The sequence below is a fragment of the Cynara cardunculus genome, unplaced genomic scaffold (genome assembly GCF_001531365.2).
Source record: "Cynara cardunculus var. scolymus isolate 2C unplaced genomic scaffold, CcrdV1 Un_Scaffold_4214, whole genome shotgun sequence".
NCBI classification, from domain to species: Eukaryota; Viridiplantae; Streptophyta; class Magnoliopsida; order Asterales; family Asteraceae; genus Cynara; species Cynara cardunculus.
Window position 1 is genome coordinate 3,593 of NW_020201792.1, and position 14,733 is coordinate 18,325.

At 35.9% G+C, this 14,733-nt stretch overlaps 1 protein-coding gene and 1 non-coding gene across 2 annotated transcripts in view; one reads left to right on the forward strand and one right to left on the reverse strand.

Moving 5' to 3' along the window:
* The first annotated feature begins 2,120 nt into the window (after positions 1-2,120).
* On the forward strand, positions 2,121-2,227 carry LOC112503960. Its single transcript, XR_003068110.1, has one exon. It is a non-coding gene; the product is annotated as a small nucleolar RNA R71 (small nucleolar RNA).
* Positions 2,228-12,964: 10,737 nt separating this feature from the next.
* LOC112503959 (uncharacterized protein At4g15970-like) overlaps positions 12,965-14,733 on the reverse strand; it is a 15,874-nt gene continuing 14,105 nt past the window's right edge. Inside the window, exons 3-4 of the mRNA XM_025107928.1 lie at positions 13,491-13,975; positions 12,965-13,367 (exon numbers count right to left, since the gene is read on the reverse strand). Coding sequence (XP_024963696.1) covers positions 13,304-13,367; positions 13,491-13,975 — 549 coding nt within the window. The 3' untranslated portion in view covers positions 12,965-13,303. The remainder of the gene's footprint in view (positions 13,368-13,490; positions 13,976-14,733) is intronic.

Below are 14,733 nucleotides of genomic sequence, written 5' to 3' on the forward strand. Positions count from 1 at the left end.
TGTTTAGATAGGTTTTCTTTACCTTATCTTTCCGCAAACAATCTTGTAAAATCTGTATTGATCTTCTCTATCAATATATATTTTAAATTTGAAAACTCTGTGTTTGTATTCATCCCCCCCTTCTACAAACTGTGTCTTATCTTGTAGACCCTTTCGGGACCAACACATACTTAAGGTGACTATGTAGTGTGCTTTAATTCTAACTCTGGGGCTTGCTCTATGGATGGTGCTTGGACAATTCTATCCTTAAAGTCAAGTTGTTCAAATGCCACTAAATCTTCCAACTCAACATTTTCTTCCATTATGTCCTCAAAATTTTCCCCAATGTCACTTTTGTATGGAGCGTCAATCAAACTTATCTCTAGATCTTCACCTAAAGCAGAGATGACTGAACAATCACCTACCTCTCTATGAAACTTAAGGGAATTAAATACGTTGAATTTCACTTCTTGATCACTAACTCTCATGGTTAACTCTCCTTTTTGCACATCAATTAATGTTCTCCTGGTTGCAAGAAAAGGTCGACCTAAAATGATCGGGACATTCTTGTCAGCTTCATAATCCAAAACTAGAAAATCAGCCGAAAAAATAAATTTATCGACTTGGACCAAAATATCCTCTATTTTACCATTAGGATAAGCAATGGATCTATCTGCCAATTGTAAAGTCACGGTAGTCGGACGTACTTTTGCTATTCCTAGTTTGTTAAAAACTGACAATGGCATAAGATTAATGTTTGCCCCCAAATCACATATGACATGGCCTACTTCTTTTCCTCTTATAGAACATGGGATGGTAAAACTTCCCGCAACTTTTAACTTGGGATGAATTTTACAAGTAAGGAGTGCACTACATTCTTTGGTCAAAGCAGCCGTTTCAAATTCATTCAACATTCTCTTTTTATTTAGAATCTCTTTCAAAAATTTAACATAGCTTGGCATTTGCTCGAGAGCTTCCACCAAAGGTATGTTAATACGGAGTTGCTTAGAGATGTCAAAAAACTTCTTAAATTACTCGTCCACATTTTTGGTTTTCATTCTTTCTGGAAAAGGTAAATTCTACAAATCTGGAGATGGTTGAATAGATTTTTTCAGTTGTGTAGTAGGCACAATCTTCCCACTATGGGAAGTTTGAGCAGAGAGCTGTGCAGTGCTGGAAGTAGATGCAGGGACAGTTTTCTAGACAAAAACTGAATTTTGAGTTTCTCCATTGGGAGGACTCAAAATTGGAAATTTTGACATATCAAAAGTATGTGAAACCTCGTTTTGATGGGTCGGTTTTTTGACAGTTTCATTTGTGTTATTATTGACTTTCGAACTATCCTTACTCAACACGGTTACGGCCTTGACATGTTCTTTTCCCTTGGGGGTTTTCGTGTCACTAGGGAAAGTTCCTAAAGGTCTACCCATGAGAACGGCGGCAAATTGGCCGAGTTAGGTTTCGAAACTTCTTAACATTGCATTGGTTTGGTTTATAAAATATTTAAGTAATGATTCGAGTGAACCATTACCGTCCGATGCATTTTTCCTAGGCACGTGTGATTGTGAGGGTTGCCCATTTTGGTAGTTGTGCGGAGCACCTTGACCATATCGCGGGGGATTTTGTGGCCGATTGTGGACAGGGGGTTGAACTCCAGGATTTCCGGCCCAAGAAAAATTTGGGTGATTCCTCCTATTTAGGTTGTATGTGGGAGAAAATGAGCTATTTCTAGCATGACTCCCAACATAATTTACCGAGACGGGATTTTCGGGGCAATATTCATAAGAATGACCCTCACTACAAAAGACACAAGATTCAGTCATAGATAGATTGGACATTATGGATTGAATTTGAATTTTTCTCCATTTAAGTTTAAATTGTTTTTAACCAAATTAGTTAAAGCTACAATTTGAGCATTTAAGAAGAGATGGCATCAAGTTCATGGATGCCCGAAGCAGATTTAGAAACAACAATACGAGGATTTGACCATTCAGTATTATTATTAGAAATTCTTTCCAAAATGTCATACCCCTCATTATAAGTCTTTAACTGTGAAAGCTCCACCGGCTGTTGCATCAAGAATTATTTTAGTGGAACTGGAAATTCTATTATTAAATGTCTCCAATTGAATATAATGAGGGATTCCGTGGTGAGGACATTTCCGTAGAAGGTCATTGAATCTCTCCCATGCATCTGAAACCGCTTCATCTTCTTCTTGGTGAAACGTCATAATATCATTTCTAATTTTTACATTCCTTGTTGGAGGAAAGTATTTTTTTTAGAAATTTTTCCGCCAAATCATTCCAAGTTAGGATCAAGTTCGGTGGTTGGGAATTTAGAAATGCTCTAGCTCTATCCTTTAATGTGTAAAGGAAAAGTTTCAAGTGTAAGACTTCTTGTGTGACTTCGGGAATTTTAAAATGATCCGTCATTTCTATAAATGATTTTAAATGAGAGTGTGGATCTTCCGACGATAATCCCCCAAACTGACCCATTGCAGAAATCATTTGAAAGATTACCGGTTTTGGTTCAAAATCTGTTGCTGTCATTTCGGGTCTACCTATTCCCGCGGCCAATTGACCGAATTCGGGAGTTGCGTAGTCCCGTATGCCTCTATTTTTATCATCGACAATTTTAACTGTGGCCTCCCGATGAGATAAATTATCCCCCATGGTACGGTTTAAATTAGGATTTCACCGATTATTTCTACCTCTTCTACGTCTTCTAATGGTTCTTTCTAATTCAAGATCGAGAGGTAAAAGTTCACCATATTGTAGACTTGGCATACAACATGGAAAGTGCGATTGAAACAAATGACCAAGGCTCTAATGAAAAACAATATCTCAGGATAAAAATCGCGCCGATCCCCAGCAACGGTGCCAAAAACTTGACAGGCTAGGATCGTTCGTGTTCACACAGTGGGCACAAAGTCCCCACAGTGGCGTTGCAAGTGCAAGCTGACACTATGATCGCTTGCTAGCAATAAAGTGGTAAAATACCGAGATTGTTTCCACAAAGACTGGACTACTAAGATTCAGATACTTTCATGAACTTTTTGCTCATGTTTCGGTTTGTGAATACAAGTTGGATTTTTGTTTATAAAAAGCTTTAAAGACTAAAATAACGAAATGAACTTATAGACTAAATAATGGGCATGGGTGTAAGTATTCCTTAATATAAAATCAACAATAAAATGGTTAGAATCTTATGAGTTGTTTATAATAATTCCAATCTCTCGAAAGTGAAAATTTACAAACGGTCCCCATAAATATGCTCACCACTTCGAAACTTGCCGATTTAGCTAAAAAGAAGAAATAAAATTCATGCCCAAATCTCTTTATATAATCATCGCTTAATCCTTAGCTAAATACATACAAAATTCGCATCTCTACGTAATTATCAAAGACTTTCTCGAGTTCTTTGTGCATCACTTAAGCCGTATTTGGATCCGCCATTTTTGGGTCTAAGATCTAATATTAACACTTCAAAGGATCGGCTTATCCGCGTCGAGTGTAGGTCCTGTCTTAAGTGACCAAGTTTACGAAGTGGTAAAGAGTAAAAACACCCAAATTTTGTATAAAAAATCCTAGTTAAACTCACACCCACACCCATACAAGTAAATTAACTCCTAATAGACATAATAAACATAATAGAAAACAGTAAATAAGACTGAAATGTAACTTTCATTAATATACAACTAGACTATGTTCCCACAGCGGCGAGACTGTTAGCAACAGATTACAACTTCAATACAATAAAATAAAATGCTAAGCTAAAACTAAGAGAAGAAGAGAAGAACTTTAACTAAAGTACTTCTAAAGATGAGTAAAGAGATGATAAAAGGGATGATCTTCAAATTATCCCCAAGGCCTCTTTATATAGGGGGGAACGAATAAGGATGAAGCATTTATCCAAAGGAAATTAAGTACAAATAAACCTTGGAGCAAAGACCATTAAATATAACAACTTAAAATAACATAAAGGTACAACTTTACAGCCAACTACAACTCGAGGAAATCTCTAGGCAAGATCTTCAAGAAATACATCCTCCAAAAAGTAGAAAGCTAACAAAATTCGTGAACAACCCACAGTGGTGACACAGTGGGTAGTTTCTAGAAAAATGCAGGTTTTCGAAATAAAATTTCTTCCTTTGTGTTTCGTTATCTTTTTAAAACTTTTAGAATAGACGTGAAAGAACAAGAAAATTGGGTATTTAATAAATGCAAAAATGGAGGAAATAAATACGAAATAACTCTAAAAAATGAGAGTTATCAGTTAGTCCAAGTGGATAAATTCATTTTTCCTTCCGACTTCATTATTCTTGATTTTGAGGATGATAAAGACATTCCAGTCATCTTAAGAAGATCATTTTTGGCTACCGGAATAATTCTGATATATGTGCAGAAAGGTGAGTTGACCATGAGAGTGAATGAGCAAAATGTCACTTTTAATGTGTTCAGTTCAATGAGATATCCTGAAGAAAGAGAGGAGTGTTCTTCATTGAGCGTTCTTGAGTCTCTGTGCCAAAGAAAGGGAAACAATGTTAGGCTTCAGAAAGACTTAATTTGATGAGGACATAGAATTTAGAGAGGAGAATGAGACAGACATGTTGCAGCATTCTACAACCTTTGAACTATTGGAAAGTGAAGAGGAGAATGAGACAGACATGCTGCAGCATGCTACAACCTCTGAACTATTGGAAAGTGAAGATAAGAAGACCCACATTATATCCATCAAGTCACCACCTGACCTGGAGTTGAAACAACTCCCATTACATCTGAAGTATGCATTTCAGGAGAAGAAAGAAAATTACCCGTCATTGTTTCATCTACCCTAGAAACACATCAGGAATAAAATCTTGTAAGTATGTTGAAGCTGCACTCCAAGGCTATAGGATGGACTATTTCTGACCTTAAGGTTATCAGTCCTTCCATTTTTCAGCATTAAATCATTTTAGAAAACAAAACGTTCACTTCCATAAAACCCCAAAGAAGGTCAAATCCTATAATGAAGGAAGTTATAAAAAAAAAGATTTTAAAATGGTTAGATGCTGGGATAATCTATCCAACTGCAAGTAGCTCAGGGGTAAGCCCTGTACAGTGTGTCCCTCAAAAGGGAGGTGTCACTATATTCTCAAATGAGAAAGATGAGCTATTCCCCACAAGAGTAATGTCTGGATGGAGGATTTGTATGGACTACCATAGATTGAATAAGGCTTCCCAAAAAGACCATTTTCCTTTACCTTTCATAAAACAACTGTTAAACAGACTTGCGGAAAAGGAGTTTCATTGTTTCTTAGATGGCTACTGGGGTTACAACCAGATTGCAATAGCACCAGAGGACTAAGAAAATACCACTTTTACCTATCCCTATGGTACCTTTGCTTTCAGAAGAATGCCATTTGGTCTTTGTAATGCACCTGCTACTTTTCAAAGATGTATGATGTCCATATTTTTTTTATATGCTTGAAACTTCCATGGAAATATTTATGGAGGATATTTCTGTTTATGGTACATCATATGATGAATGTTTACAAAATCATGAAAAGAATTTTGAAAGTTGTGAAGCAACTGATTTAGTTTTAAACTAGGAAAAGTGTCATTTCATGGTATCAAAAGGTATTGTTCTTGGTTACTTAATTTCAAAAAGAGAAGTTGAGGTTGATAAAACTTGAGGTGATTGAAAAAGTACCTGAACCAACCACTATCGAAGGTATCAGAAGTTTTCTCGGACATGCAGGTTTTTACAGAAGATTTATCAAAGATTTTTTAAAAATCTCAAAACCTCTGTGTTTATTACTTCATAATGGCTAAAAGTTTGTTTTTAATAAGGAATGTAGACATGCATTCCAAAATTTGAAAAAAAAACTTTGGTTACTGCACCTGTGATTGTTACTCCTGACTGGGAAAAATATTTTAAAATCATGTGTGATGCAAGTGATTGGGCTGTAGGAGCTGTCCTAGGCCAAAGAAAAGAAAAAGTGTTTCATTTCATCTACTATGCAAGTAAAACCTTGAATGAAGCTCAAATTAATTATACAACTGTGAAAGAATTATTAGTAGTGGTTTTTTATTTTGAGAGATTTATATCTTATTTAATGGGAATAAAGGTCATTGTTCACACTGATCATGCTGCCATTAAATACTTAATCTCAAAGAAATATGCTAAACCAAGGTTAATAAGATAGGTTTTATTGTTACAGGAATTTGATCTTGAAATTGTAGACATGAAGGGAGTGGACAAGAAGGTTGCTGATCAGTCATCTAGACTTGAGAAACATGATAAAGAAATGGAAAAGATGACATAACAGAAACATTCCTTGATGAGAAACTTTTGGTGATGCAACACACAGAAGCACCATGGTTTGTTGACACTGCCAATTTTCTAGCTTGTGGGATTATTCCACCCGAGTTCACTAAGCATCGGATTCAAAAACTCAGACATGACTCTAAACTAAATTTATGGGATGATCAATTTCTATTTAAATCATGTACAAATCAGGTGTTAAGAAGATGCATTCCAGAAACTGAAGTGTCAATTGTACTGTAGTATTGTCATGCATCCGAGTATGGAGGACATTTTGGAGGACAAAGAACAAATGTAAAAGTGTTACAATCAGGAATCCATTGGCCAACATTTTTCAAAGATGCTCAAGAGTATGCAAGAAAGTGTAATGAATGCCAGAGGACAAGTTCTATCTCCCAAAAGCATGAAATGCTTTTAAACGACATTCTTGAGGTTGAGTTATTTGATGTTTGGGGGATTGATTTTATGGGACCTTTTCCAATTTCGGGTAACAGCCAGTACATTTTAGTAACAGTGGACTACATATCCAAATGGGTTGATGCAATGGCATGTCATTCGAATGATGCAAAAACGGTCGTTAAATTTCTCCACAAGCAAATTTTCACAAGATTTTATACCCCCGTGCTTTGACAAGTGATGAGGGTACCCATTTTATAAATAATTTACTTAAAAGTGTTTTGGAGAAATATAACATCAAACACCAAGTTGCCACTGCATATCACCCCAAACAAATGGACTCGCATAATTATCCAACAGGGAAATTAAATGAATTTTGGAAAAAGTGGTTAAGCCTCATAGGAAAGATTGGGCTTTTAAGCTAGACGATGCTTTATGGGATTATCATACTGCATCTAAAACACCCATTATAATGTCATCATACAGGTTGGTATTTGGTAAAGCTTGTCATCCGTCTCTTGAACTTGAACATAAAGCTTACTAGGCCATAAAGGAATTAAACATGAACATTTATGAAGCTGGATTCAAAAGAAAAAATCAACTTTGTGAATTAGAAGAACATATGAATTTTTTCTATGAAAATGCCAAATTATACAAAGAAAAAACAAAAATTTGGCATGACAAAAGAATTCATAAAAGAGAATTTTTCGAAGGTCAAAACGTTCTGCTTTTTAATTCAAGGTTGAAACTTTTTCTGGGCAAATTAAAAACCAGGTGGTCTGGTCCATTTAAAATTGCAAAAATCTACCCTTACGGGGCTATAGATTTGGAGAACCCTGAAGATGGAACCATCTTTAAAGTAAACGGACAACGAATCAAAGCTTACTTCGAGGATGCCATAGGCCAGAAGAACCTTTCTCTGATAGCTTATGATATGATATGTTGAGAGGGGACTGTAAGAAGTCCATCCTTTGTAAATAATCGCCTAAGGTATATCTTAAATTTTTATGTAAATTATATATTTTTTATGTACTAAATATATTTTACTAAATAAAAATGATTTTTGTGTTAATTTTTATGGTCAATACAGGTTTCAGCGAATATCTGAGTTCCATCTTTGCCCGATAGATCACTTAAAATATCTAAGAACTTGGCTGAATGATGATCTATATGGAGAGAAGATAGATCACAAGATTCGAAAGGAAATGCTCAGACGCAAGATGCAAGGAGAAGATGTTCCAGATTAAATCAACTTCAGCAATCTAGATTAGTAAGCCTTTCAGTCTTGTAATATCTTATTTCTTATTTTTTCTTTCAGTGTATAGCTTTTATGTTTTAAGCCTACCAAAACTAATCATAATCATTATAATATTTTCCCTTATAAAATATTTCAATAAAATGATTGGTTCACTGAAAGAAAAGATAAGAAATAAGATATTACATTCGTAATAGCTTTTATTCTTACATTCGTTGACACCTTTCTAGTCAGTGAATATGCTTTCAGTATTCAGTTATCAATATTGCGTAAATTTATTATTTCCTTGTAACTCTTTACAATTAAAGTAAATTTCCTAGTAAACTATACCACTGAAAAATATCTCAAAACAGTTAAAAGGGACAAGTATTTTACTAGTACATTTTCCTTACTGTTATAGCAATTTTCTTTATGTTGATTTATCATCATCAAATAGGGGGAGATTGTTGATCCTCTCTCTCATTGATTTGATGATGATCCTTTTAATCTTACGAAGTGTACTATTTATATATTCAGCTTTAGCGATCATCACTGAGTCTATTCAATGCTCATTGAATGTGTATTGTAATTCCTTCAGAGACAAGTATTCTTCAGGATGACAAAACTCACACCACAGAACCTTCAGCAATATCGAAGATAGAAGCTGAAGACAGAGACAAACAAGTTCGTGATTGATACGGTTTTTCAATGATATCAAGCTCGTCTACACAAGTGTGAAATCTACTCAAGATTCAGCAAACACTGATGAGACCTTCAGCGTCATTTCAGTGTCAGCGATCAAATGAATCTTTTTGAACAAGATTATTTTTTGTATTTTCATCCTACACATAAAGGACAATCTCATACCTCTCAAAGTAAAGTACTGTACGGAGTCACTCTACTGTCTCCAGCGTGATTACCTACTTTGTGAAAAGACTATTATTCATATACGGCTAAAGACTGTATATATGCAATAAAGGCCAAGCTCACCTTTTAAAGTTTGTCATGTGCTTTGTACCTTCTGAATTGCATTTAATGCAATGGGTATAAATAGTTGAGTAGTTCTTCCTTATCAGTTATCTTTTCTAATATATATCCAAGCTTCCTTGCCTTGAAGATCTTACCCAAGAAAATACTCTTCCCTCTAACTCTCTATCTAAGAGAAAGATATCCTCTGTAACAAGTGAAGAGCACAATCCTTCTCAACCTATTTCTTTTAGCAAGTATTTTCTTTGTTGCTATTTGTAACTTGTGTGTTTCTTTGATTGTTTAGATAAGTTCTATATATTATTTTTTCCGCAAACAATATGTAAAAGTCTGTATTGATCTTCTTTTATCAATATAAGTTTTTTAAAGGTGAAAGTTGTTGTGTTTGTATTCATCCCCTCCCCTCTACAAACTGTTACCTATAAACTCTTGTAGATCCGGTTGGGACCAACAATCTGCTTAAGCTGAATCAGAATCTGGAAGATATAGAGTCCCTACCTTTGTTCATGATCATTGAGCAGCCTGAGTTCGGGATCGTATACTCAAATGACATTGGAGAGAAGAAATTTATATGATTCAACGGTTTAGCAGCGTATTCAAATGGAATAATGAAGCTTATCAGACTTACATTATCAAGAAAGCTCGATCCGGAAAGAGAAGGCCTTGATAAGCTCAATCCTCACAATAAAAACCTGATGATTAATGCCCTGGATCAAATTGACAAAAAGCTAGAGTACCGGAGGATACTTAGAAGATTCGAGACGTATTTTGGCCTCCGCTCGAGAAGAAGAAGATTCGTATGCAACTACTTATACAAAGGGGAGAATGTTAGATTATTATTTTGATTTTATTAAAATAGAGAGACTAAATGTGTAAATACCTGTGAAGGTATAAATTGTTTCCTATTTTCTATAATAGGGTTAGACGTGTCAGGCTAATCATTTTGTAATCTTTCAAGCGCTGACTTTGGCAAAGCACTGTAATTCCAATTTGATCAATAGACAAGCCGACTGATTGAATCCTTGCAGTATTATTGTTTAATTCATCGTTCTTAATATCAATAAGGGCTTTAACGACACGTCAGATCAAACTCTCTAGAAATCTAACACACTGACCTATAATGTTTATGTTTCGACTTTTCCCAAACTCCGGATGATTCATGGTCAAAAACATCATATATGTCATTGTAATGGTGCTGGACATTAGCCTTTTTGGTTGTCAAACTTCTTTTTTGGGAATGATGGGTGGTATTGTGGCTTGCACTAAGACATGAACAACTTCATAACATTTTGCTTAACACTTTAGAGTTCAAAATATCCATGGTATCAGTTCATGTCAAGTCTCAACCCATTCTTCATTAGAAAATGTTTATGAACAACAAAGGATCAAGAATTACTGTTCAGGACCAACCATTCATCTATAGCTTCTTGCAACAAGAGATAGGTTGTCAGAATTCTGTCAAGGATCAAAGATCTTCCAAGTCTAGTTCTCATCCTTTGATCTCACGCCGGGCTCTCAGAGTTACACACTTGGTGGTTTCGAGGTCTTCTATTGGAACAACTATTTTTTATTGATACTCATTTCGGGTTCCTCATTTTTGGAAGACTTCTTCACAAGAGCATCACGTGAGAGGGAGCTTGGAAAGATATAGTTTCAAGTCCAAACCTTCTCTAAAGATTCCAAGCCTTGAAAATCAGAGGTAGCAAGTCATCTTGTCTAGAGCTTCTAAAGACCTTTAGACAAGCTTCTTAGAGCAAGAGCTACATCTTGATCAACATATCAGATGGTATAATAGACTCAGATGGAACTGTGTGTAGAAGAATTCTAGTGCCTCTCTGATTTAACTGATTGAAGAAAGCCTAGAGGTAGCAACCCTTCAATGCCAGAGGCTCTAAGATCCTCTAGACACGCATCCTAGAGATAGTGCTATTTTTGGAATCGAACGTCAGCGGGTGCCAAGACTAAGAAACTCTTGTTGGAGGATGGAGTTGCTAAATCAAGGGGGAGCTAGATTATTGTCATATCTAGTGTAGCTCCAAGTATTAAGAGTAAAATGAGAAGATAATTTGTGATGTAAAAGTGATTTTCATTTTACTGTTTTCTTTTTAACACTTAGGAGAAGATTGTTAGTCTCAAAACATGAAAACGAAAACTTAAGGGTAAAGTAGGAAAATCACTATTCCTTATATATTCCCTATAAATATGAGTCCCCTTCCCCATTTGTAATTTGTAAACGTGAGTTGTTTTTACAAACACTCTATCTCCAAATACCCCATTTCCTTTCTAATCCTTATAAGACTGATTGTCATGATTAATTCTCCAACTACGATTCTATGTTCATGTTATTCTTCATATTGATTAATTGTTTTTCAATTATAAATTGTTTGGATCTCAATTGTTTTCGCATTACACATTTTATTTAGATCTAACATATTTACAACCTTTTCTTTGTAACCGTCGATGTGACAAAAACAGTATTGACTTGTCTTCTTCCTCCCGCCCCCATCATTGCTCAAACCCTAATCTCTATTTTGTTGTTTGTTTTTGTTTATTGATTTTGGTAATCAATTTTGTGTTTGATTGTCGATGATCAACCCTCTCACTCTAAATTTGTGATTTCCTTTTTGTTTTTAATTTGTGAGTTGTCGAGAAGAGTGGGTCGTCAGAGAAGACAATAAACAAAAACACATTGACAGGAGAAAAGGTCGCTATTGGAGGTAGGGGTGGGATAGGTCAATTTTTTTAATTGAAATGTTATCACCTTTTAAAGATTGTAATGAAAATATCGTATAACATGATAAAAGACAAAAATGTTGTTAATTTAACCAATTTTCTTAATAAAGTTAGTCCGAAGATCGAAAATCGAAACAAAATGAAAACCATAGCGACTAAAAAGCAGTTTTCAAAGAATGCGGACAAAAATAGTTTTAAACAACTACAAAAGTGGTAGACTCTATTTCTTTATCTTTTCTATTTGCACAACACTATCATTTGTAATTTGTTTGCTTGGTCTTCTATTTGTTTGTTGTATAATCCTATGATGAAAACTACGTTTGCATAGATAGACTCTCACTTGTAACTTGGTTTGCTTGTTTTTTTGGTATTTGTTTGTTTTATAATCATGTAGAACTTGATGAACCACCTTTCTACACCCTAGGATGAAGGTATGATGATGTACATTGTACCCTTGTATCCTAGCTTTACACGAGGTTTATTTCAAATGGTCTAGTTTTAATCAAAATCGTCATCTTTAACTTGTAAAACATAAACAGAAGCAAATAACGGTCCATTTGACTAAACCTTGACAAAAAAAAAAAAAAAAAAAGGATTAAAGATGCCCTAAAAACATAAACAAAAACATCCAAAGATAGAATCCACAAAACACCATATCCATATGTCCTTGCTAATTGCTATCATAAAATGACTCAAAAAGGCTGCAATGTCGTAATCATAAGATTCTCTTCTCTTACAAGCATAGTCGAATTTCCCCTCAAGGGGACTGAAGGTTTGTCATATTGTTATTAGTCGAGGTAAATGCAAGCTGCTCTGGACATCCAGTATTATCCAGAAAGAAAACAAAGTCGAGTGCTTTGTATCAAACAATATCACCTCATTTGGACATTTGTGAGGGTAAAGGCCAAAGCCATATTTTATAGAATTGAACTGCCAAACAGAACACCAGGATCCCCAATCTACAACAATACAAACAAATTAATTCTCCAGATCATAGGTAGCTTACCTCATTTATCTTGACCAAAACTGAATAGCGCATCATTTAGTATCAACTGGTTGCAAGTGCCCATTTCAGCAACGAACATGATGAACTGATCATGGAACATCAAAATTCCACAAGCATGCCACCACAAAATGAAACGTTATATGTTTGCTTTGTTGCTAAGCTATACAATGCAAAAACGTACCACCAGATGTTGACAATTATAGACTACCATAACGAATGTCTTGCAAATAAAGCATTAAAAGAACACTTACATAACATGTATATTGTGCATGGCCAATTTGGCAGACAATACTCATGTCCATTAAAAACATTCAGCACTAAAAATAATCAACAACGGCACAAATAAAAATGTTATAAATCGATTGAAAGATGAATAAACTAACGAATACATGTAAGAAAACCAGGCATGTATAGAGAGCACTTTGTCTCAATTCTCTTTTGTTAATTGATCACCTAAATCACTAGGATAAGACAAGTCTTATTGCATTTTCTTTGTATGTCACAACTAAAAATATTTTACATCTAGCTCACTGGAACTATCGTGTCATCTATAAGCTGTTTCTCAGAAAATTACTACACGTTGGTTTGGGGAAGAAACGCCTATGACATATTCTTACATCACTGTTTCATAATCTGAATTACTAACTAGGCATACAAAATGTTTAACTCACTGTGTGTACTCTGGTTCCATTTCCAGACAAACCAAAGTGGCGGCGCAATGCAAGACTGGAATAGCCAATAGAAAGAGTTTTGTTAGACATAAGCAGCCAATAGAAAAAGAGTTTTGTTAGACATAAGCAGCCAGAAGGTAACTAACTATGCATACATAGTTCAGACAGAGGATCTTACGTGCAGTTGTCTGGAGGACTCCAAGTTAGTGTTTGTGATATCTTCATGCTGGGAGGAAGCGCCATAAAGTTTTTCCAATCCTGAAGCATGATTCTAAGATCATGAACTTTGTTTCCCAGGCCAACACAGCAATTGGCATGCATTGTGCAAACTTTGTTCAAGTCTTTGCTAGGTTCACAAAAGCCACCAAAATAAGCAGTGCTCAAAAACCTCAGCTGCAAGTCGATGTCTATAAGAAAAGAATCAAATTTGATATTGTTAAGGACATCCTGATCATGTAATCCGGGGTACATTTCTCTTGACGAGTACCAGTACTTGTAAAACTCTATTGACCGAACATTGGACCTTACAAAACTAAACCCTCCATTGGGATGATTGGATTCTACGTCAGTTGAGTTTCCAGAATAATGGTCGCATGCAATTTGGAAATCTGCATTTGGATAGAAATGTGGAAAGGGGTCCCTGAACCACATGACATCAGCATCCTGTAAAACAATAATCAACAAAATTACTTTGACAATGTATCAAAATTACTTTGTTCAAAGAGGAATATTTATCAGACCAATGCCAGATTCAAATGTCATAATTAAAGAAACTAGGTGCTGTTTGGTTCACAAAATTCAAAGAAATTGGAATGATCAATTCCTTTGACCAAATTCCAATTCTTTTGTTTGCTTCACATATTGAAATGGAAGGAATCCTTTGGATTCCTTTGAATTCCACAAATTAAGGAATTCATTATTCCTTGGCATAAGTGAAGGGATCGAATTCCAACCTGTTGCATCCAAATTAGCCAACAATGCCCACCCCCTCGCCATCCTCTGCCCCCACCATGACCATGCTACTATTGTCATTGTCACGCCCCCACCCCTAACCCCCCACCACCACACCACTACTTTTGCCGTCACAATCGCCACCACCCACACCCCACCCTACCCCAACCCTCAACCCACCACTCACCACCATGCCACTACTGTTGTCGTCACAACTGTGTAATCTACGCACACTCACCAACCCCCACCCCTGTTTACCCGTCCATACCCACCCCATCACCAGCCAATGCTACTATTATTGTCACACTACACCCCGTCGCCCACCCCACCAACCACCATGCCACTACTGTCGTCATCACAGTTACCACCCCCACTCCCTCCCACCCAACCACCATGCCACTATTGTCGTTTTCACAGCTACCACCCCACCCCCTGTCACCAACACCATACCCCTGTCACCCAACCCACCC